Source organism: Silurus meridionalis, chromosome 20, assembly GCF_014805685.1.
Source record: "Silurus meridionalis isolate SWU-2019-XX chromosome 20, ASM1480568v1, whole genome shotgun sequence".
Taxonomy (NCBI): Eukaryota; Metazoa; Chordata; class Actinopteri; order Siluriformes; family Siluridae; genus Silurus; species Silurus meridionalis.
The window spans coordinates 14,092,602-14,114,429 of record NC_060903.1 but is presented as its reverse complement, the minus strand read 5'-3'; the positions used below and the strand labels follow the sequence as shown (position 1 = coordinate 14,114,429).

The following is a 21,828-nucleotide window of genomic DNA, read 5'->3' as shown; positions in this document are numbered from 1 at the left end:
TATAAAAAATAGAGTATTATTGCATATAAAAAGTACAGATTTAGATTATTAAAATGTAGTATTGCACTTTTTTTTAATTTTTTATTATTGAACAATGTGGAAAGCAAAAACTGAAAAATGTTAAGCTTTTTTTTGGAAATGGTGGTGCTGGTATTTAAAGGGGTACAACATAACGACCTGATCGTGCAATTTAAGGATGTCATTGCTTATGTTGGGAATGATGGACATGAGACAAGGGGCAAAATTAGGAGCAATGGCCTTCTAAAGCTGAACCCCAGTAAAACGGTATTGCGCTTGTGCACAAGCTGCTATTTAATGGGGTTTAAACTCCCTAGATAGCCTTCTGGGTTGCTTGAGATCCTCTGGCAGCTTAGATGAGACATTAATTTACCTCTGAAAGGAAATATTGAACTGTACTGAAAATATTGTTGACAGATTCTGAAGCACGTTGAGGGAAAAAGAGCCCAAACGGTGTGTACCAATAAAAAAGGAATCACATTTTTTAGCTTCTTCAGGATTCTGGGTTCCATCCAGTTTATGGACAAAGCTTTCTGTTTCTGCAAATCTACATTGCTATCATACATTAGTGTGATTAAGAGGACATTTGACAATGTAGTGGAAATAAAATACACAATATTTTTGTACAGTATATCATTTGATTATATTTTGGATGATCCACTGTGGCAACCTTTAATGGGAGATGCCGAAGAAGAAGAAGAAGAAGAAGAAGAAGAAGAAGAAGAGGAAGTAAATGTATAATTATATTTTATTTATTTATTTGGTTTTTTTTTTATGTCTGTTAATTTCATCAGAACCATCTTAGTACCAGATGTAGTCCTAGTATGAACAATTGAACTTTAGACTTGCACTTTGGAGACTGTACAGGTTCTTTGTGGTTTATTTTGTGGTTGCCAGTTTGCATTATGACTAAAGAGCTTACAGTCTATTTATAGTAAAAAAAGATCACCGTTGATAGGCTTGTGTGGTTCAGTGACAAATGAAAGTAAACAGTTATAAGCAGCATGGCAGATGTCACAACATTACATTATCTATAATACAGTGTTAAACATCTGGGCTCTGAGTTTTAGAGAAGTTGTGGTGGGAACAGCAGGGTATTGTAATGTTTGTAACCTGTTTTTGTAAGCTGTTGTTTGTTGATCTGTCTATGTGTTTCTTTTGAGCTTTGTCTGAGTGTTTCTATTAATCTCTCTATCTATCTATTCTTCCATCAGTCTGTCCTTCTTTCTTTCATTTTCACTTTTCTTTTCTTTTCTTTTTTTTTCAGCACTGTAATGACACAGTTACAGGTATTTCAAATGATCAGCATCAGTATGTTTGTTTGTTTGTTTGTTTGTACATTCATTCGTTCGTTCGTTTGTTCCTTCCTTCCTTCCTTTCTTTCTTTCTTTCTTTCTTTCTTTCTTTCTTTCTTTCTTTCTTTCTTTCTTTCTTTCTTTCTTTCTTTCTGTGCTAGTACAGGACATACAATGACCGTCTCTAGCACTGTAATGATGCAGTATATACAGTTACATGTTTTTCCAGATGTTCAGCATCTCTTTTTTGTTAGTTAGTTAGTTTATTTCCTTATTTTCTGTGCTAGTACAGGGCATACAATGACCAAATTCATTTTTTTTCCCTCTAGCACTGTAATGATACACTATAAACAGGTACAGGATTCCCAGATGGTCAGCATCGCTTTGTTTGCTTGTTTCTTTTGTACTATATGGATTACATTATCCAGCTGAAAGTGTCTTATACAGATTACTAATTCTAACTTTCTTTGTTTTCCTTCTTTCCTTCCTTCCTTCTGCTGTTATAGGCCGCTCAGTAGATAAGTCTCTGAGTTACTGATCTTCGGCACTTCATCAAGGACATTAACCCTCTGTGGTCTAGAAGTGCTGTATCATGGCTGGCCCAAGCTTTATAACATCAGAGAGATGTTCAAAGAAGGAATTTAACTGTGCTGTAATGAACATGTGACAAGTAAAAAAATTATGCCAGTATGAACCAGAATCACAAAAGGATGTGAATTGAGAGTCAAGACACAAGTAGATTCTTCACTGACTATATATTAACACACGATGGTGCCAGAGTACCATCTCTCTCTCTCTCTCTCTCTCTCTCTCTCTCTCTCTCTCTCTCTCTCTCTCTCTCTCTCTCTCTCTCTCTCGTTCTCTATGTCATTAACAGCAGGGGGCGCTTCATGACCATAGACCAAACATTTCTTTCAATTACAAAGGATTTTTATTTGTTTATTTATTGTATTTATTTCGTAAATATATTGAAAGGCGCATTGAGAAACATGTCTACATAAAACTTCATTTCAAGCCTTTCTGGTGTATGAAGGAGAGAACAGCACATAGATGATGGGGATTTATTTTAATCTAGTATAATGTGGCCTGTAGGTCGATTATTCAGCTGCTGAATGAAAAGAGGAGAGAAGAGGGGAGAGGAGAGGAGAGGAGAGGAGAGAGGAGAGGAGAGAGAGGAGAGGAGAGCCCTGCCCGGAGAGAGAGAGAGAGAGAGAGAGAGAGACTGTCGCTGTCTGGAACAGCAGTCAGTAGGTTTAATGTGATTTTTTATTTTTTTCTAATTGATTTTCAGTAAGGAATATTGTGGTTGGTTGGTTGGTTGCTGGTGGTTTTGGAATCGGACTGCGCCGATGAACAAATGGCAGCGGAATCGTCGACCAGGAGATTCACCAAGAACCTGCTGAAGCCCGGCAGCGCGGCTGAGATCCGCCAAACAGCGTCCAGTGCGGTGCGGATTTCTGCTCTCACGGTAAAACCGCGCTCCATCTGACACACTGATTTACACACACCGGTATACACACATTGGCACCGCACCGATCCAATACCGTTATACACACACCGATCCCCTCCATCATACACACCAGTATACACACACCGATACGCACAGGTATACACACTAATACACACCGCTGTGTATACATACATATACGCACCGTTATATACGACATTACACACAGCACACACCAGTACCCTCATCAGTATTCAGCAGTATAGACACCAATACACAAACATACACACTACTACGCACTAGTACACACCAGTGTGCAGCGGCGCACACCGACACTTTGCGTCTGGATTAGTGTGAGAGCTCTGCGCCAGGGCACCGCAGACCCGCCATCCGTACTGCAGAGATCCAGCGCCATGCTTTCATCTAGCCGCTTCGCTACAGTTAAACATGCCGCGCGCGTTTGTGTGTGTGTGTGTGTGTGTGTGTGTGTGTGTGTGTGTGTGTGTGCCGCAGTGTGCAGTGTCGTGTGTCTGTGCAAGAGACAATACTCTAATTCAAAGATTTTTCGCGGGAAATCTATCTATCTATCTATCTATCTATCTATCTATCTATCTATCTATCTATCTATCTATCTATCTATCTATCTATCTATCTATCTATCTATCATCATTTTTTAGCCTGTCCATCTCTTCTCTTTACCTGGCCATCAGTCTCTTCTGTTTCTGTCTGCAATAGAATGATTTGTCTGTCTGTCTATCTTCCGTCCTGTCTGTGTGTCAGTATGTCTGTGTGATTCATTTACCTGTCAGCCTGTTCAGCTCTGTCTATCTACCTGCCTATCAGTCTGCTCTATAGCTGTATGTATGCGTTTCTCTTTCAGAATCTATCTATCTATCTATCTATCTATCTATCTATCTATCTATCTATCTATCTATCTATCTATCTATCTATCTATCTATCTATCTATCTTATCTGTCTGTCTGTCTGTCTGTCTGTCTGTCTGTCTGTCCAGACTGCCTGTTTTACATTGTCTATTTAAGAACTTTTCTGTCTGTCTGTCTGTCTGTCTGTCTGTCTGTCTGTCTGTCTGTCTGTCTGTCTGTCTGTCTGTCTGTCCAGACTGCCTGTTTTACATTGTCTATTTATATAGTTTTTTGTCTGCCTGTCTGTCGGTCTGTTTGTCTGTCTGTCTGTTCAGACTTCCTGTTTTACTTTGTCTATTTATATAGTTTTCTGTCTTTCTGTCTGTCTGTCTGATTGTTCAGACTTTCTGTTTTACTTTGTCTATTTATATAGTTTTCCATCTGTCTGTCTGTCTGTCTGTCTGTCTGTCTGTCTGTCTGTCTGTCCAGACTGCCTGTTGTACTTTGTCTATTTATATAGTTTTATGTCTGTCTGTCTGTCTGTCTGTCTGTCTGTCTGTTTGTCCAGACTGCCTGTTTAACTTTGTCTATTTATATAGTTTTCTGTCTGTCTGTCTGTCTGTCTGTCTGTCTGGACTGCCTGTTTGTCTATATTTAATATATTCTGTCTATCTGTCTGCCCATGTATCTGTTAATTTTCAATCAATCTATCTATCTATCTATCTATCTATCTATCTATCTATCTGTCTGTCTGTCTGTCTGTCTGTCTGTCTGTCTGTCTGTCTGTCTGTCTGTCTGTCTGTCTGTCTATCTATCTATCTATCTATCTATCTATCTATGTTAAGAAACAGTTACTGATAGTAAGCTGATGTTATAGTTACAGTGCTGGAACAGTGGTAAGAACAGCGATAGTGGTAATTTCAGTCATTTCCCACAGCACACACGGTGGATGTCTACATGTGGATGTATTTAGCATGTTTGGCTTGTTAGCGCTGTAGGACGCCACTGTCTGCCTCACAGTGCTTAAGGTCAAACACACTTCACACTGTAGTTGAAAAGATGGTCATTTTTTTTATATTTTGATATTTCCTAATATTTTACTATGGATAATTGTGTGTAGATTTGTAGTTAGGGATGTGAATGATTTAAATCTATATATTATACTAAAATCTTCCTAAAATGACTAAAAAGGTCATTGATAGAAAGATATTGAGTGATGTACATTCCAGCGTTGTTACAGTGCCCCCAATTTATATATATTTTTTTTCATATTGTAGCTTAATTGAGTGCATCCTCAACCTCAGGGTAATTACTGGTTTTACACACATCTCTCCTGCCCTCTTTGCTTTGAGGTGGTTTGCTTGCATGAATGTTTGCTTTGATCTTCTCTCTCACTCACTCTTTCCATCCGTCTCTGTCTTACAATTAAGTGGCATTGACTGGCACTTGGAGTGTTCAGCTATTCCCGGGCCTTATTATCAGCTTTTCAATGGGCCTCTTGGCAGAAGCGTGTCACTGTTGAACGTCTGAATCTGTCACACACCCAGGATTGTTGTTTCTCCGGCTATAGAGAGCAGAACAACAAAAAAAACAACTTTTCTGAGTGTACAAAACTATACACACTAATCTTTCAAATTCAGTGGGTGGGGAATTTTATTCTTTTGTCACATCAGGTTGTGTTATTACAAAGTGTGATCTGCAAATGAGTACAAAGTGATGTGAAACCCTCTGACAACGTGTGAGTTTTCTTATGCATGAGCAGCTCCTGTGGTGATTTACAAGTGAAGGTCAACTGTTCACATTAGGGAGGATTTAAGCTTGGGCATCAGAGAGGATTTGACCTCAGGCATGTTGGATTGGTGTCAATGGACCACCAGTGTGTTTAAGGAATGAAGTTGTTGGTAGCTGTAGATGTATTATTGTTTAATTTTAATTGAGTAGTGAGTTATTGCATTTTATTTATAATAAATTCCATAGTAACAGATCACACAGAGTTAACACTTAACATTAAAACATGGTAATTAAAAAGTCTGTAATTGGTAAAGTGCTGCATTAATATACGTACCCTCTATGGACAAAAGTAATAGGAAACCTGACTTTTTTGGCCATGTAAGGCTCTTGCTTATTCCTGTTACAACGTTAGAGACACACAGTGTCTCTAACAGTGACACAGTGTTGTGTAGGATGCCTTCGGATTTGATAGAATTACATTTTCCCTTTGGTGCCCCTGTGCACAAAGTGAGCTCTATGAAGATATGATTTCTCATTTTTGTTTCTCATTTTTGAAGTGTTCGATTCCTGGTTGTAAGACGGTTTGTCTGGCGTTGTTTCCTTAAATATTTGCTCCTATAAGCCTAAATAAATTCTCCATGTTGACCAAGTTTTTTTGGGGAACTGGTGTTTAACTGTGTAAACTAACAGTAAGAAAGATGACTTAGTCAGAGAAATCACTGTGTGATTATTTGACTGCTTTTTAAAAAAAATGTGATGTCCTTTGTCTACTAAATCGGTTCTAGTCTTTTTCTAAACAGAGCGCACATTATTCAACAGTCTACGACGGGTCAGAGATTCATGAGAAGTGTGCCGTTGTTGAAATAGAAGATTTTTTCTGGTTTCCGCTTTCTCTTGGACTGTGTCCGTGTTCTGGGCGAGATTGACTGAAGTCTCCCGCTGACCTGAAGCCTGGACACAGTCAGATCCGTCAAAATGACGTGTTGGGTAAATGCCATTTTCTACAGGGGTGCAAATGTGTGTGTGTATATGTGTGTGTGTGTGTGTGTGTGTGTGTATTTATGTGTGTGTGCCAGTGGCTTTTATTTACCTCTTTCCAATCACAGCTTCTGTGTGTAACCAACCGAACATCCTCTCTCTGTGTCCAGGCTTTGAAATGTTCTGGAATGTTCTCCAGACCTTCAATCCGAATAAATGGAGAAAAGTCCTTTTGCAGATGTGTGTGTGTGTGTGTGTGTGTGTGTGTGTGTGTGTGTGTGTGTGATAAGTGTAACTCATCCACCCAGAATATTTATGAGTGAACAGGTTTTGATAGGAATATTAATGCAGACATCAGGCAGTGAGCCATGGAAATCTTGGCCATGTAAAAACCAACATTGCCCTTTTCATTTGCTTTCGATTTTAATAGTAATTCAGTTTGTTCTAGTGATTCTGGGTCTGTACAAGTCAGTCTTTGCTAGTATGCTATCTGATGCTTAAATTAATGTATGTACACTCTAGGGATCAAAGTAATGGGATACCTGACATTTCTAGCCATATGTGGTTCTTCTTTAAACTGTTTTTACAACGCTGAAGACACACAATTGTATAGGATATATTTGGATGCGGTAACATTTAAATTTGCATTTACTAGGGGAGCCAAAACTGTTCCAGCATGACAGTGTCCTTGTGCACAAAATACGCTTTATGAAGATATGGTTTACATGAACGATCTTGAGTGGCTTGCTATAAATCTCTGACCTCAACCCAACTGGAAGCCTTTGGAATGAATTGGAATGCTGACTGCAATCAGTACCTGAGTGTGCTAATGCTCTTGTGGTTGTATGAGCACGAATCTCTATAAGCACACTCCAAAATCTAAAGGAGCATCTTTTTTAGAAGGTTATTAAAAAGTCAATGTGGGTTTAATGTGGAATGTGAGGTTCAGAAAGCACTTATGAATTTGATGGTCAGGTGTCCAGAGCTCTACATGGCCAATTAAGATCTTCACTACAAACCATGCAAACCATATCTTCACAGAGCTCACGTTGTGCACAGGGGCACTGTCATGCTGGAACTGTTTGGGGTCTCATAGTTTAAGTGAGAGGAAAATGTAATGCTACTGTATCCAAAGCCATCCTTCACAATTGTTTGCCTTTAACTTTGTCTTAACATTTTGAGGAAGAAACACATCTGTCTGGAAAGATCAGAGGTCCTGATACTTGTGTCCTTATAGTGTGAATAGAATAAGAAAAATATTTTTTGAGTAGTCATGTAGTCATGTTAATGTATTAATGTTTGTTAGGACGTTGTGTAAATAGGCATGGATGGGATTTGTATTCAAAAAGGAGTACTAATTCTTCCAATAAAGCCTAAATCTTACCATATTGCAACATTTTTTTCATACATTTTCATCTCCTCTTGCTGTAGAGGAAATGGGGATTTACAGACAGAACTATAACATGCTTTATCCATGCTGAGCATGGTGGTGACACCACTCGTCCATGCATGCCTGCTTCCTGTAGCTCCACCTGGCTTTCTGCCCAGTCGACCAAGACGTTATGGGAATGCTGAGAGGAGTACTGAAAAACTTGAGGGCTGCACGTGTATGTTTTGGCTACAAGTCAGACTCAGGAAGTATACCACTATTACTAGCAAAAAATATATCTGTGTTTGTAAAAAAAGTCACATTGGTTTTCATCCTTTTGTTTCGCTCGAGTTTTAGTGACGCCTTGCTGCAGGATAGAAGATTATTTTAGCTTTTATTTACGTATGAGCTTTTGGATGTGTTTCTAAGTCTCATACAGACACAGTAATTACATAACTGTCATCAGCTAATTTTAAATTCTCCATCCAAGTTGGTCAGAATGCATTGCTGATTTGTTGTACAACCTCAGCTCCAAAAGTAGATGAAAGCAACACTATATGGACAAAAGTTTGTGGATACTTTTAACATTTCTTGTTCTCCAGTGTCAGGCTTTAAATGAAAGTTTTTTGATATTTGAAAGTCTTCAGGACTGAGGCTCTTGCTTTCTGGGGTTTCTAAGCAACAAAGTTGCATTTATTGTCCTGCAAGTTTTAAGTTAGTGATAAAATGAGAAGCTGGTGGTAGTTGGCCGTGACAGTTTATAGCTGCTATAACGCAAGTGATAAAAGAACTTGTTTCGGTAAATAGCGCTAATCATTACCTCATTATATATAAATCAAAAAGTATGGCATGTATTGTATTTGTATTTCTTTAATAAAATGTACAGGAAATCATCATATATCTCTGATTGGTGTAAAAGCATCACACTGCATATATTACACTGTATATGTGCCTAAACCACAAGCGTTTTCCAATTTTCTTTACATTAACGCATAGAATCTCCTTGTAATTTCTCAGGGTGAGGCAACGATCATAATCATATTTAAGTAATTTTGATCTAAAAGTTTGTGTTTATTTAAACTAGAAATGGATGAAAAAATTACAGTGGTGTAAAAGGAATAAAACACTTTGGAACCTTGCTTTGGGTTGAGCTGCATCGGGTTGCGTTGTTAATTGTGTTCCTGTAACAGCATGCCTCAAGTGTTCTCGGTCGGTGGCATGGTCATGTGTTGTAGATGACAGGATTTATGACATTAAAGTCTATAAATAGTTATTATTTATCAGTAAAATAAGTGGGTAAAAGCAATCAATTTCTCACACAATTAATTAAACTGAAATCCATCGATTTCAATGACATCTTTTCTTTACTTTCTATATCTACACAATTCATGTGTTTTTGTGTATGCATGTGTGCAGATCTGTATGGACATATGCGTAACCGATCCCCCACCACACCGACCCTCAAATTTTAGTCCTCCATGCCTCAAGGGAGCGCGTGCGAATGGTCAAAGGCCAGTCAGAGAGGTTATATTTAGGGCTTTATTGAGTGTTATGGAGGATGGGATACAAATCTTTTTTTTTTTACTATTTAAATGAACTCATTCTCAAAGTTTTGCTGGCTTTCTGTCCACAAAGACATGCATACAATCCTTTTAAACATCTAAATATGGTCTCTCTCTCTCTCTCTCTCTCTCTCTCAAACCCTCTCACATTGTCCATGTTTGTATGTTCTGTCTATAACTCTATATGTTCCTTCATCGCTGAATGAAGACTAGAGAGGGCCAAATGCTACAAAAGAGTCTCACAGCACTGAGGGTACCCCTCCTCCCTAACACAAACACACACACACACACACACACACACACACACACACACACACACACACACACGCAGCATCCCATCATCATTTAGAACAGGGTCAGCCCAGGTTACACCATCTACTGCTCAAGGTTTTCTGTTTCTTCAGCCAAAATGATTCCTGATGTTTTTCTCTTTGGTTTTTTTATTTCATGCCTTGCTTTTTTCAGTTTTCAGTCACCCAGCTTCGAATCAGTTAATGCTCATTTGTTCCGAAAATGTACTATTCTTCTGAGGATATGTATCCTGTCAGCACCTTCATGATTTGTATGCATATGCAAACAGAAGCAGTCATGAGCAGAGGAACCTTTTCACCCCATCACAATGTTTCTGAAGTATATGCAAAATGGACAAGTGTTCTAAGCTTAAACAGATTACAAGCAAATCTAATGAAGTAAATTATTAAACTAGCAGCAACGAGAAATGAAGGTCTGCATCATGTGAATGTGGAAATCAGGCCAGTCATCATAAATCTCCTTTCACTCAGTAGCAGGCATTTACATACATTCAGATTTGTATTGACCAAGCTTTACAGAGGAGGCAGTCCTAATGCTAAGTAGTTGAGGATAAAGGCTCTTGCTTAACCTTATGTGCCAGTTTTGGGATTTGAGCTCACACATCCTTGCTTAGTACTAATCATATGTGATGTGACAATTTAATCGCCTCCACATGGCTTCTCTCTGCCACAACATCCAGTGACATTTACTTCAGTTATGTCACCAGACCTGCCATTTCCACGTTCACACTCTAGTGAGCTAGTCATCATTCAAATTATATCAGATGACTCAATACATCTAATCAACATCTGGCTTTCCTGGAAGCTCTGCCCCCTTTCTTCCCATCTCACATTTTCTTGACTGGCCTCCCATTTTTAGTTGCAGTGACAGCTATAAATGTATGTTTCACTTGAGCTAATATTACATATAGAGCTGAAGCTATCGATTATTTTAGTTATCGAGTATTCTACTGATTAGTCTATCGATTAATTGAATAATCAGATAAAACAACTTTTTTTTGGGTTTACTTTAAAAAATATATATTTTAATTTTTTATTGTTTAAATTGCAATCTGTGAAAACTAAACCCATTTAGTGCATTTAATTGTCATATTACATCAAAATGCAAATACAAATATATAAATAAAAATAAAAGTATAAACATTTTTCTCAGATTACTTGAAAAAAGGTAAACACACTGTATGGTGTTTTCTTTAGGTTTTAGTTTGAAATTATCCCTAACTTTGGAAACTTCCCTTTGTGTTCTTTGGCCTGAATCTTCTCCTCATCCCTCACTCATTTTATGCGTACGCCACGTTTATAAATGAGACCCATAAGCGTTCCAGAGTTTAGCGGGTGGTGCGTCAGTAATAATGGTCCGTGGGGAAATAAGTGCTCTGTGTGTAGTTAAATGGACAAAACGATGCATCGGATGCTTTTTTGTTTTTGAATTTCTTGAGGTACACAAGGAATCGTTTCAGCCCTTATTACATAGGTGTACAGTTAACGTCTGCTACATTGATTTATTATGGATGTCTTTGGCATAATGAAAGGAAAAGTTTAAATATTGCAGCACAGAAGTGTCAGTCTTAGCACTTTATAAAAATGTGTGATGATTATTAATAGAAAGTCATTAGATACATCGTTTTTGCTCTCCCGAGACTTCAAACGGATTGAGCAGCAAATCAACAGTGGAAAATGTCAGCCAGATGGGCATAAGACTGCCAGATGAGTAGGGAAAGTGTATTATGTTTAATAGACTATGTTATGTTTTCTTTTATTTATGCAAGCAGTTTCTGACTGAATTACCCCTTCCTCCTATACTTCCCTTAAAAAATGATGGTGAAAAAGCTGGTCTTTCTTCCTTTTTAATAACTTCTAAACTATTAAATAATTAATTATGAGAAATCTAGTATACAGTATGAAATTACATCATGACCATGTTTCATTTTCTTTTCATTATAAGCTCCTTGTGTTTTTCTCAGAGCAGAGGGGGATTTGAATTAGCGTGATTTGGAAACCCCCTGGGGATCTTTGTGTAGTCATTGGGGGTGTAACGGTACACAAAATTCAAGTTTCGGTATGTAGCTTGATTTTGAAGTCACGGTTTCATTTCAATTTCAGTTGGGGGGAAGAAATGGAAAACAAACATTTCTTCTGTGTCTTTTATTAACACAGTTTATTATTATTATTATTATTATTATTATTATTATCATCATTATTATTAACATTTGTGATCATTAACATTTGAACAGTTTACATTTTTAAAAGAATTTAAAATAAAATGTCTGCTTGATTAAAGAAAATATAAAATAATATTTTATAATATAATAGAAAAAATATAAAAAAAAAACAAATTAATGGACTAATACTTTTTTATTATATTGAATAAATTGAGTAATCAATTAAATTGGTACAAAATAAATTGATTAAATACAATTAAATGAATGGAAAATGTGATTAAATAGTTTAAATTTGTTAGACCTCATTTGGGGGTCTCACAATAAAGATGTGTATGTAAGTGTCTGTGTGTGTGTGTGTGTGTGTGTGTGTGTGTTTGTGTGTGTGTGTGTGTGTGTGTGTGTGTGTGTGTGTGTGTGTGTGTGTTTTACATTTACAGTTGCTTTGGAGTGATTTTTTGATCAGAAATGAAATTCTCAAAACACCTCCACGTCATGTAATCACTTGTGCACATCATAAAAACAATTTTTGTTTCGTTGATCAAACTGCAAATGCTTTGGTACATTCATTAATTCGATTGTGTACAATGGTCTGCTGTTTTCAACATTATAAGTTGTTTATGTCATGTTGATCAAAATATATTATACTGGTTTCACCTGAATAATCTTAACCCCTAAAACATCTAGGCACCAGTTAATGGCACTGAAGTCATTGAATGCAAAATGGATAAACCAGTTGTCAGAATCTGTCAAGCTTAAATATCTGATAAAGCTTTTTTTGGTAAATGTTTCTGAATTAGTGAATTGTGCGGATGAATCTTGAATGTCACTAATGAAATGTACAGCATCAAATCCACCAATAATCAGCTACTTCTCAAAAACAGGTCAAAGGTGAATTTGGTGATCCTACAAATGGAAAGTATACAGACAGAGCAAAACAAAGAATTATAAACTCTGAAAATTAATGAACAATCAAAAAACGAACGAACACTAGTACAGTAGAGTAAAAGTGTGAATCCTGTCCGGTTTAATGCAATCCATTTAAATAAATCAATTTATGCAGTCAAATAAATTAATTTGTGCTGCTAAAAAATATAGATGCCACACAGAAGGAAGTCACATTTTGTGCATTTTCAAGCACTGTGATCCAAACCATAGTTTATATGAAGAAATACTAAAACTGTGCACCATCTTATTGACTACATGACTAAACATGTTTACGATCTTGTTTGTGAACAATGACAAAAGGACTTATTATTCTGATGGGAATGAGATGTTCATTGACACAAATACTTACTTTTGAGAGATGAACTAAGGATTTTAAGAAAAGTACAGGATTTTGCAAGAAATCCGATATATTGTGCTGTTTGTACAAGTTGTTTTGAAAATGCACTTACTGGTTTGCAAATATTAAGGATGATTTTAGAAATGCTCCAAAGCAACTGAGAAAAACTGTAATAGTGAATTTTCTGAATATATGATCTACTTAAATGTTCTACTTATTTCAGCATACTTTAACAAATGTCTTTATTCCTTCCATCCTTCCATTCATTCAGTCGCTCGAATTGCAGAATTGTCAGGATGTTCTCCTTTCAAGAGCTGGACATAAAACACTAAAGAATCCATAGCGCTAGTGTTAGCTGCTAGCCATTGCTTGTTAGCGGCTAACGCTAGCGCTATGGATTCTTTAGCGTTTTTATGCATGCTAAAAAAAATCTTATTTCCGGTACGGAGTGGGTAGCCACAGTGACACTGCGCTAACTCTTTGTATACTCCTGGCATTGGGCATTTTTTGTAGTTTATTAATAAAATCTTTTAAAATGCACTTAAAGTGAGTCTAGGCGGAGACTAAAACAAACTTGCGGTCCACCAGTTAATACGTTTCTGAGGGACCTCAGAATGTTCCGCACGTCAAAAAGCATACATCAAAATACGTGTCCCGTTACACCCCTAGTAGTCAGCAGGTCGGTGATTTCATATTTTCCGCATTTGTAATTTGGAAACCATATCAACATTTAGAAACTTTTATATATAAACAGCCATAGCAGCATCATTTTGTTAAATGTAAGTGTGCCGAATAAACTGTGGCAGCTGTTATAATCTGCCTGAGCATCTCATCATGACAGATGCAGATTATTTAAGTGTGTTTGTGTGTACGCCTGAATGTCTGCATGGCCAATTTCATGCTTTTCAACCCTTCGACTTATAGCTGTATGTGCCCCATGAACACCCCAAAAAAAACACAGTGAAAGATGACCTCGTTTTTCCCCACAGAGAGTGCCTTTCTATCAATGCTGATCCATGCTGTACCATGCTCATATTCAGGGACGGCTGTCCTTCTTCACCGTATAGCATGTAAGAACAAGCGTGGTCTCTGTATCTGACTGATGTCAGTGTGTAGCAGAGAAAGAGTCAAATACATGACCAGTATCAAAGTTTCTTCTAACATACACGCACACAAACAGCGACTGTATGACCTCACACACTGATGATGAACACTAGTAACTCAGCAGTCGAACCAAATGGTATGAATGAAATGGCGTCAGTCACTACATCATTCGCTACATATTCTACTGTTTGTGATCATTCGGGTAATTCTGCCCGATAGCATTATAATTTATATTTGGATGGTGTAAGAAAATCACCACTGACATTATCAATTATGGTGTTAGAAATAATGCAGAACATGCAGGTATTCTCTATAAAGTCTCTGCATAATTAAGAGGTTTGTGATGCACATCAAAGACACCAGACGAGTGATTTGTCACTTTAAAGTAAGCGTATTGAAAACATTAAGAAAAAGAAGAAATATCCTGTGCATTTTTATTTCTTCTTCATGCCACAGGTTTTTGACAGGATTTAGGCTCTGAGCTTTAAGTATGCATAACGTTGATGTTCTTCATCTTCCTCTTCAAAATTCTCTCACTGACTGTGATTTGTGTTTTGGGTAGTTATTGTGTTTTAAAGTGAAAACCTTTTCTTCAGTTGTCTTAAAGGGTTTTGTGCCATAAATAGACTTCGCATTTGGAGCTATCCATAATTCCCTCTATTATGCTGAAGAGAAGCAGCCACATAAAACAATGCTGCCACCATTGTGCTTTACTGTGACTATGGTGATGTTTGGATAATAATATGGATGATTTGATAAAATGTGATTTGAGATGATTTTGCACCAAAAATGAGTAGATATCATATTTTGGTACATTGTTTAGATTTAGATTTTCTTTTTTGAGATTGTTGCCTCTGCACTTTCTTTTATAGGTAATGTAATAGGACAGAAATATTTTTTTTTAACTTAATAGAAACTATATTACCTCTAACGGTTGCAAAGCTCTGATGCTGGACACCACTTAATACAATTCCATTAATAGACTGGCATTTGGAGCTATCCATAATGCCCACTATCATGAGCTGAAGAAAAGCAGTAGCATAAAACAGTGCTGCCATCACCATGTTTCACTGTAGCTATTGTAATGTGGAAGATTGAATCAAATTTGATTTGGGATGATTATAGTGGGCTTTGTTTTTTTTTTAAATGTCTCTGAACTTCCTCTTAACTTAAAAGAAACTGCATCACCTCTAACTGTTGCAAAGCTCTGACGCTGAAGAATTCAATAAACATATCTTTAGAAAAACCAACAGAATTAAGAATGTTTAATAAATCTTTTTAAAACTGTATATTACTGGTGCATACATGGGTCTAAGAAACACTGTCCTATATTTGGTATATAATTTACTATTTAATGATTATAATAATGATAGTATTAATAACAAAAAATTTGAGATTAATATAAATATAAATTTTAAGAATGTAAATATAACCTTATGTAGTATTTAGAGGAAATGAGTTTTACATCGATTGCAGTGATTTTGTTGGTAAAATAAAATGACGCAAATCCTCTCTGTCTTATTTTCTATCTTGAGAAAAATAAGTCTGCTTCCTGCTCCTCCCATCCACAGGGCTTCCTCCTGGGATTCGTGGTATGCCATTCACCATGTTCTGATGCCCGTGTGTACTCGTGCCCTCTGTGACCAGTGCTTCTGCCTCTTGTGATTATAGTTTTAATCCCAAAGGCTTTAATATTTAACAACATTTTTCTGCAATACCATTTTCATGACCATTGATGCATGTAAATGGAGAAATGAATACAGTGTGGGAAGTTATGCAATTAGATTAGACTTGCACAACAATTTGCCATCGATTCGTTTTTCCTTTCCTTTTTTTAATTGTAGAACATATGCTTTTTTATCCATTTCAAGCTACATTGAATGTCTTCCCTCACCAGCTTTTCTGGGTTTTTTTTGTCTTTATAAAGTAATATGACAAGGAAGCAAATAGTACAAAATTCCTTTCTATCAGAAAACAATTGTCTCTTGCACTAAACAGGAATGCCATGAGAAATTAATGCACATCCATTACAGTGCAACACACACTGTTTTTTTTTTAATTTCTACACAGCTTTAAAACATTTCTTTATTGTTTTTGCAATCTATCTATAAGCTCTGTTTTTTTTTCAACCCCAAAACCCGACCACACTTGCCTTGAAAAAATGTAAACCTACATTTGTCATGCTGTGAACAGGAAGTTCGTTTAGATACACATGAGATAGCATTAGTCTTGAGCAATTTGTGATCATACCTCTTCTTGTAAATTTTTAACCACAGGATGTGAAATGACATAAGGGAAGATGATTCGGAAAAAAGCAACAAAGAACGCAGCAACGAATGTGTGCTGATTTTGATTGAGCACACCACCCAGGGATATAAATATGCAAAAATATTGCAATAAACAAACCCTGTACTTTCATCTTGAGAAAAGGTGCTACATCAATAGATCAATGGAGCATGCAGATCTAAAAATCTACAAGGCAAAAGTTTTTGGACACATGCCAATAAGAATATGTGGATGTGGATCATACATTTTGAATATCCCGTTCCACATTTAGTCCTGATTTGATGTTATAGTATCCACTACTCGTCTGGGAAGATGTTTCACTTGATTCTGGAGTGTGTTTGTGAAGATTTGTGTTTAATCATCCACAAGGGTGTTAGTTAAGTCTGGTACTGATGAAAGGTGAGGAGATCTGGGGTGCAGTCAACGTTCATCCTAATTCAAGATGTTCAGTAGGGTTGAGGTCAGAGGTCAGAGCAAAGATCTTTCACTTTAACCCATTTACACTATACCTTCATGGAGCTGGCTTTGTGCAGAAGGGAATTGTCATGCTGGAACAGGTTTGGGTCTCCTAGTTAAAAAAAAGGGAAAATGTAATGTTACCACATCCAAAGACATTTTATACAATTGTGTGTCTCCAAATTTGCACAGTTTGGTGAAGAACTACAAATTCAAGTGACCCAAAACTTTTGTCCAAAGAGGGTATTTGTATTCAGAATCCGGCTATATGCAATTTCTGAATTAAAGAGCAAAACTAATCCAAAGCAGCTTGGCCTAATAAAGGTTATAAATGGCCCACAATGGCATCAGCCGTAAAAAAAAATAAAAACCAAAGCATCAGTTTTATTGTCAGATTTTGCCTAACCACACAAAATTGCTCAACTTTACACATTATTGTTTTTGCCTCTTTGAAAGGTCTTTTAATTCCCCAATCATTTTGATTTTATTTAGTCTTAAAAGACACTTAAACGATCATTGTAATGTCTGAGAAAAAGTTCAGATACAACAAAACTGGAGACAGTTAAGCCTCGTAAGTTTGCAAATGACACTGGAACAAAAGTTCAAACACAACCTTAAAAGGTCGTTTTTTTTTCACACGTTTGGCAACGTTATTCGCTTGTGTGTTTCTTAGATCAGTGTCATTTTTTTGTTCTTATCATCATCCAGCTAAAGCCAGTTCTTAATCGTTCACCTCATCAGTGTAGCTTTTCTCATTTACTCTGTCTGTCATCATGTCTCATCTCCTGAAGGTTCTAAAGCCTCTCAAGCCTGGGCATTGTTTCTCCTCGACTCTTTCAATGACATGAGCAGACGTCTGTGTGTCTCTGGATAGCAGTAAACTAAAATAGTTGATGTATCCTCTATCATGGGTTGGTATTTAAACTCTGGCCTATCATTTCCATCTTTAAGCTTTTAGAATGGATGAGTTATATATCCAATATTTTAAAGTTACGATGGGGTCATCAGAACAGATCTCAATCGTAAGTCAGGGTAGCGGTGGATGATGTACACAAACCATGTAGTTGAGTTAAAGTAGAGATAGAGTAGGTAAAATATTACTTCCGTAAAAGTAAAAGTGCTCACTTGAGTAAAAGTACAAAAGTATTTGCCTTCAAATGTGCTTATGTATCCAAAGTACTATGATTTATGGCTATAATGTTCCTATTATAATTTTTGCCTCAAGCCACTTGCTTAAATCAACTCAGTTTATGTGAAGACTCCAATTTTTCTCCAATCTATTAATAGAATGATATTAATGAGTTAAACACTGATTGATATCTATTAAAATTATCATGAGCCCAAAACCTTCTTTTCAACTACTTCAAAATAATTGTGCAAATAAGTCCATATGGGTGTTGTGGCAATTTAGAGTCATGAGCTTCTTCGATTATTTATTACTTTCAAAATGTTTGCTGTTGAACTAAAACTGAAGTGTATATTGGTGATAAGTAGATACCACCAAGCAGCAATTAAAACAAGTTCAAAACAAAGTGCATGCTCTACCCTGATTGGTGAACCAGTTAAGTATTTACTTCATTACTGTCTACCACTGAGTCAGGGACCATCTGTATAGATTAACATGGCAGAGGCAGAGCTGTTTCTTTCTGGAGACAGAACAGGAAAATAACTTCTGGTTTCATTTAATATTTTTTTCTTTTTTTTGTTGCACTACAAAGGCATGTTTGTAAAAGGGCCATGCATTAGAATTCAGAAGGCACTTCACATTTCATTGAATCGCATTGTGTTGAATCAAATTGAAATCGGATGACACTGCATCACAATGGGGTGAATCGTATCGCATTGGGAGCTGCTTCATATGTATATTTATTGTATTGTGTCATTGGCTATGCATTGAGATGTGAATCGCATCGGCCTCAGTTATGAAGATGCACTTCCCTACTGTGACAAATTTCTATCTATCTATCTATCTATCTATCTATCTATCTATCTATCTATCTATCTATCTATCTATCTATCTATCTATCTATCTATCTATCTATCTATCTATCTGTCTGTCTGTCTGTCTGTCACAGAAACAAGCTGCACGAACATTACAAAGCAAACCACACATTTATGTTAATGCATGTGCTCCCATGGGTTTCTATAGTAACAGGTCCACATAATTAAAGTCAAAATTGCTTCATAGGTGTATATATTGACATTTTTTAAAGATGTCTCCAGTGTTAGAGCTTTAAAACTCTTAAAAGTTTATTTTTTAGGCATGGCTTTAATGTGTTAAGGGCTCTGTAAGATATTTGCATGCAGACACGTCAATTTCAGCAGTACATGCAATGTGCATAAACATATATATGCATAAGCACACAATACACACACACACACACACACACACACACACACACACACATACACACACACACATTTTACATTTACAGGATTTGGATGAAGCGATTACAAAATTGCTATGTAGTCTGTTAGAAAAACATCCTTATGCTGGTTCAGTAGGTCAGTCGTACACATAAACACACACATATAAACACAATCACACACACATGTACACATGTAAAGTTAGCTGTGAGCCCATTTTGCGGGGGCTTGTGAAGTTGTCACTTGTGTTAGTACACTCGTAACAAGAGAATATTGTGATAGTGGTTTCTGTGTGTGTGTGTGTGTGTGTGTGTGTGTGTGTGTGTGTGTGTGTGTGTGTGTGTGTGCATGACAGAAAGCTGAATTGCTCCACTGTTTCAATTCTGTATGATCTCAGAGAGGGACTTCGTGCCTCACGTCTTGCCTCTTCACTGCTCTTGCATATGTTTTGCGTATGTGTGTAGGTGTGTGTGTGTATGTGTGTGTGTGTGTGTGTGTGTGTGTGTGTGTGTGTGTGTGTGTGTGTGTGTGTGTGTGTGTGTGTTGAGAGGTTGTAATGGCATGTATATTTTGTTCTTTGTGGTTGTTTTACTGTTAGTGATCTGTTTCCTGTGGCCCGTTTCACACTGTGGCTTGTGTAGTGTGTGTGTGTGTGTGTGTGTGTATGTGTGTATCTCTGTTTGATTGTGTATATCCTGTGTGCTGAAAATTGTACATGCTAATCCCTGTTACAGGCTGGTGTCTGTTTCAGTGTGACACTTTTTCCTCATGAGTGTGTGCACCAGATTTACGGATTAATGCGCCGTTGTGACAGACGGTGGGCTGTGATGATTATTATAAAACACGATGGGGACGAATAAACACTTGAATACACAACAGAATGGAATGCTTATTTATTTTTTTTTTTTAATTCCACATGACTTTGACCTCGTGTGATGGCCACACACACACACACACACACACACACACACACACACACACACACACACACACACACACACACCTACACTTCACTATGAGTACCGTGCTTTGTCTTCATGTTTGCTTTCACAATAGCTAAAGTGGCTTCACAGGCAGAAGAGGTCTGTTGTGCTCAGGGTTGCCTGTTCCATCAAAATCAAACTTTTACATTCATGAAACAAAGAGCTTCCTTTTAAGCTTGTTCTATTAACTTTTACAACTTTGTATTTGTTTTCTCTCTCTCTCTCTCTCTCTCTCTCTCTCTCTCTCTCTCTCTCTCTCTCTCTCATACACACACACACACACACACACACACACACACACACACACACACACGTCCATATATATTTTACACTGCACCTCATAAATTGTTTATATGTAATGAACTTATGTAATATGTGAATAATAAATATAGACAAGCTGTGCAGTTGTAGAAAAACGTGAAATGGTTTTTATCCATTTATAGTTGCAGTTGTCCACAGAACTGTATTTGTTCTCCCATGTTATCACTTGCATTATAACAGCTCTAAACAGTCACTTCCTGTCTAGCTTCCTGAAGTTCATAAGACAAATAAGTACTCATCAGGGAGACCGATTTCTTGTTCATCTCATTTTAGATTCAGGATAAAGTAGCAATGCGTTGCAAAACTTGCAAATTCAATGGTTTTAACTCCCCAACTTCATCTGTATATAAACATGTTTGATAGATGATAAAGTATGTGAAAGACATTTTGAGACAAGCTGTTGCAAGAAACATTTTGTCCTTCGGTCTTTATAAGGAAAGAAAATCGAGGAGGCGTCTGTCATCTGTGCTTCGCAAAGAAAAGAAAATCCTGAAGTTCTTTTATTTCATAAAAGAAATTGTTTTTTCCTGTCAGAAACCCCTGGAGACTCATCATATATGTAAATGTATATCATTTTCTATTCATTTTGAGCGCCGCAATAGAAATCTCTCAGAATATGGAACACGAATTTGTTGATATGAATGATAGCAGACAATTTTTCAGCAAGAGCTGCTGTTACAAACGTGAATCAACCATTTGGATTGTTAGTTCTGTGGGTAGTTTGTGCATTATTCAAATCTCTGGGAAGGTCAAGATACAGAACACCACCATGTATTTATTCATTTGTGTAGCGTTCTTTTAAGAACTAATATCGTCCCAAAGCAGCAGAGCTGTTTGTATTAATTACATCACAAAGTCATTATCATGGATTCTGTGTGGAACCATTCACAATGGTCTTTTGTCTTTTGGGCAATGAATTGCGTCCAATTGATAAGAATTGTTTTGGGGCATCAAGATGGATCAGGCAGGTCCGGAGAGCAGGGGACAGCGACAGTGGTACCACAGGAGTGTGGACAGAAAGAGAGAGATAGAGAGAAAGAGAGAGAATATCTGCACCACTATTATTATTATTGCCATTTGTTTTTACCTAAGATGTGATTGAAGACAACACACACATTTTATTCCTAATGTCTTCGTCCCATGTTCACACTGTACACACTCCATTAGACATTTTCCTCTCTGTGGAGGACACACACACACACACACACACACACACACACACACACACACTTGAACAATTACTCCTGTTATGACCTCAGAGTGCACTATCTGCTCCCTTCATTTAAGACTGAG

At 37.0% G+C, this 21,828-nt stretch overlaps 1 protein-coding gene across 1 annotated transcript in view; it reads left to right on the top strand.

Annotated features, from left to right (window-relative positions):
* The first annotated feature begins 2,494 nt into the window (after positions 1-2,494).
* Positions 2,495-21,828, top strand: part of dock10 (dedicator of cytokinesis 10) — a 102,483-nt gene continuing 83,149 nt past the window's right edge. The window contains exon 1 of the mRNA XM_046876099.1: positions 2,495-2,781. Within this exon, the coding sequence (XP_046732055.1) occupies positions 2,671-2,781 (111 nt within the window). The 5' untranslated portion in view covers positions 2,495-2,670. The remainder of the gene's footprint in view (positions 2,782-21,828) is intronic.